The 2,450-nt window shown below is 36.4% G+C and overlaps 1 protein-coding gene across 1 annotated transcript in view; it reads right to left on the bottom strand.

The window, feature by feature from the left end:
- LOC107300506 (interleukin-6 receptor subunit beta) overlaps positions 1 to 2,182 on the bottom strand; it is a 23,343-nt gene extending 21,161 nt beyond the window's left edge. The window contains exons 1-4 of the mRNA XM_015829829.1: positions 2,092 to 2,182; positions 1,865 to 1,997; positions 1,331 to 1,491; positions 612 to 763 (exon numbers count right to left, since the gene is read on the bottom strand). Coding sequence (XP_015685315.1) covers positions 612 to 763; positions 1,331 to 1,491; positions 1,865 to 1,997; positions 2,092 to 2,182 — 537 coding nt within the window. The remainder of the gene's footprint in view (positions 1 to 611; positions 764 to 1,330; positions 1,492 to 1,864; positions 1,998 to 2,091) is intronic.
- Between the last annotated feature and the right edge of the window lie 268 nt (positions 2,183 to 2,450).

Below are 2,450 nucleotides of genomic sequence, written 5' to 3'. Positions count from 1 at the left end.
AGTGGGTCTCCAACCTGTAATGATCTAATCTTTCTAATCCTGAGAGCCAAACCTTGAGACGTCTGCAAGAGCTTGAGACCAAGATAAGACTGGGTCTCACAGCAACAGGGGGCGTGTCAAGTTTTGGCTACTTGGTCTCAGGAGCAGGCATCCAATGGAAACCCACCGGTGGATTCTCCATCTCCTGTACTGGAGAACTACAATATTTATAGAGTTTCTTCCAAGCACAGTTTGTTTCTATGACCTTTTTTGCATCAGTCATTAAGTGAAACAATTGTTCACTAGGGGCTGGTTTTGCCAAAAACTGAAGTAAATGCCAAGTTATCAACAAAAATATTGTAAAATGTGGTCATGTATAGAAATTAAAATAATAAATAAATAATAAATAAAATAAATGGGACACTGCAAACAGCCATAAATGTGGGTTGGTTGACAAATGCTCCAAATGTGGTCATGTGACTGTGGGGGGGGGGGAAGTTTGGTCATCATAACCTTGTAATCAAGTCATAAGTACCCCATGAGGTCCATCATAACTTTGAACAGTTGTTAATTGAGGGCTACCTGTACAGTAAAACAGACATTGCCATAATAAAAAATAGCTATAGGATTACCTCATTCCAATCATTCCTGTTCAAGATCTTATATTGAATTTTATATTTTAGTAATTGTTGAGCTTCATTAAATCTGTTTTCCCATGACAGCCTTAAGATTCTAGGAAATTCTCCTGAATTGACGGAAAGCTTATGTGGAGACAGTGGTTTCACTAGGAACAAAGAGAGAAAAAATGTTTCATTGTTGAATATACAGATTCCAATAATTTCAACCCCAACGTTCTGCATTTAGAACTATATACTTGTTGACATTTAAGATTTGGACCATGCACGAAAGTGCTCATAGTCCCTATTGGCAATTCATTTAACCAAATGCTTTTTTAATATATAGATTAAATCAGGGGTAGGCAACCTTGGCTCTTTTATGACTCGTGGACTTCAACTCCCAGAATTCCTGAGCCAGCATGGCTCAGCTTGGAAACCTCTCCCTTTCCCCTCAGTGTGGCTGGCTCAGGAATTCTGGGAGTTGAAGTCCACGAGTCATAAAAGAGCCAAGGTTGCCTACCCCTGGATTAAATGAAGCTGTCTGAGCCCAGGAAAAACATTCACGTACTCTAAGGAGCTGTTGACAAATTTTATGTACAAGAGGCCCAGATGCTCTGAGTCATATTCTTCTTCAAATCCAGACTATTTGTGGGAGGAGAAAGAGATTTCAAATGTAAAGTGAAACAATTAATGAGAGTCTTCTAACATTAGTTAATGGAAAGGAGCATAATTACCATAAGTTATGGGATCAAATTCAATGTGGTCAGATTCAGCTACTCCAAGTTCATTTTTGGCTTCTACCCACATTTCCAAGGTGACAAAAAAGACGACATCAGAAATGGTACAATAATTATTACTGTCTTGAGGTATACAATCAGGATATACTTTAGTTGGCCTACATAAGGAAACACGTTTGATACATTAAATGTATTAATATCTTGACATCATAATAATGTATCTACAAGGACACACTCACATAATCTGAGGCATAATTAATCACAACCAAATATCACATAATTAAATGAAATTTACTCTAAGAAGTCAGCTTAAAACTGAATTAAGTTCTCCTTTACTCAAATTGGAACATTTCTTGGAACAAACTGTTAGAATTGCTTACAGTTCACAGGATAACTGATCACACAATTTCTGGCTGCATAAAACATTTCAGGTTTGCCATATGAAACCATTAATTTGAAAAGGTTAGAAGTTCCTTTAAAGTTAATTGAATACATACAAGAAATTAGTAGCTCGTTTTAAAATATACTTACCACCTATACTTTAAAAAATAATTAGTGCGCAATAATGTATCTCTTCCACGTTCCCAGGAACATCTTTGAATAAAGGTTGTTACTTGTGTCTGAATCACAATGCAGCTCAAGTTTGTAGGCTTCTCGGGAGGAACTGCAAAAAAAAAACATAGCAAAAAGTAGTCCAAAATTTGGGACAACAAAAGGATACATGCAAATAAATTTTCCATCCCTTTACCTTCATTTACCCTTATCAAGCTTCTGAGGAGTGCTTAAAGTCACTTCTATAAACAGAATCGGCTGGAATGTTACGGATAATCTGCAATTCCCAATTCCCATTCCTTTCTCCTATATCAAAGATCATAGCTAGGATCTTGATTCAATCGAAAAAAGGAAATACAAAAAGGGAGCCTGGAAAGAACCTTGCTTGAGGGAATCTTTCCAGACTTCCTTCTTTATATTTTCTTGCTTAAGCATCTTTTCATTAATATTAAGCCGAGCACATCTAATACCATAACTGAATTACAATGACAGCAAATATATGGAAATTGTCCATGTGTTTAGAATATGAAATTGCATACCCAAACTCTGAACTAGTGATTTTTCA

The sequence above is a fragment of the Protobothrops mucrosquamatus genome, unplaced genomic scaffold (assembly GCF_001527695.2).
Source record: "Protobothrops mucrosquamatus isolate PMUCROS unplaced genomic scaffold, P.Mucros_1.0 scaffold7277, whole genome shotgun sequence".
NCBI lineage: Eukaryota > Metazoa > Chordata > Lepidosauria > Squamata > Viperidae > Protobothrops > Protobothrops mucrosquamatus.
This window is presented reverse-complemented; position numbering and strand designations above follow the sequence as displayed.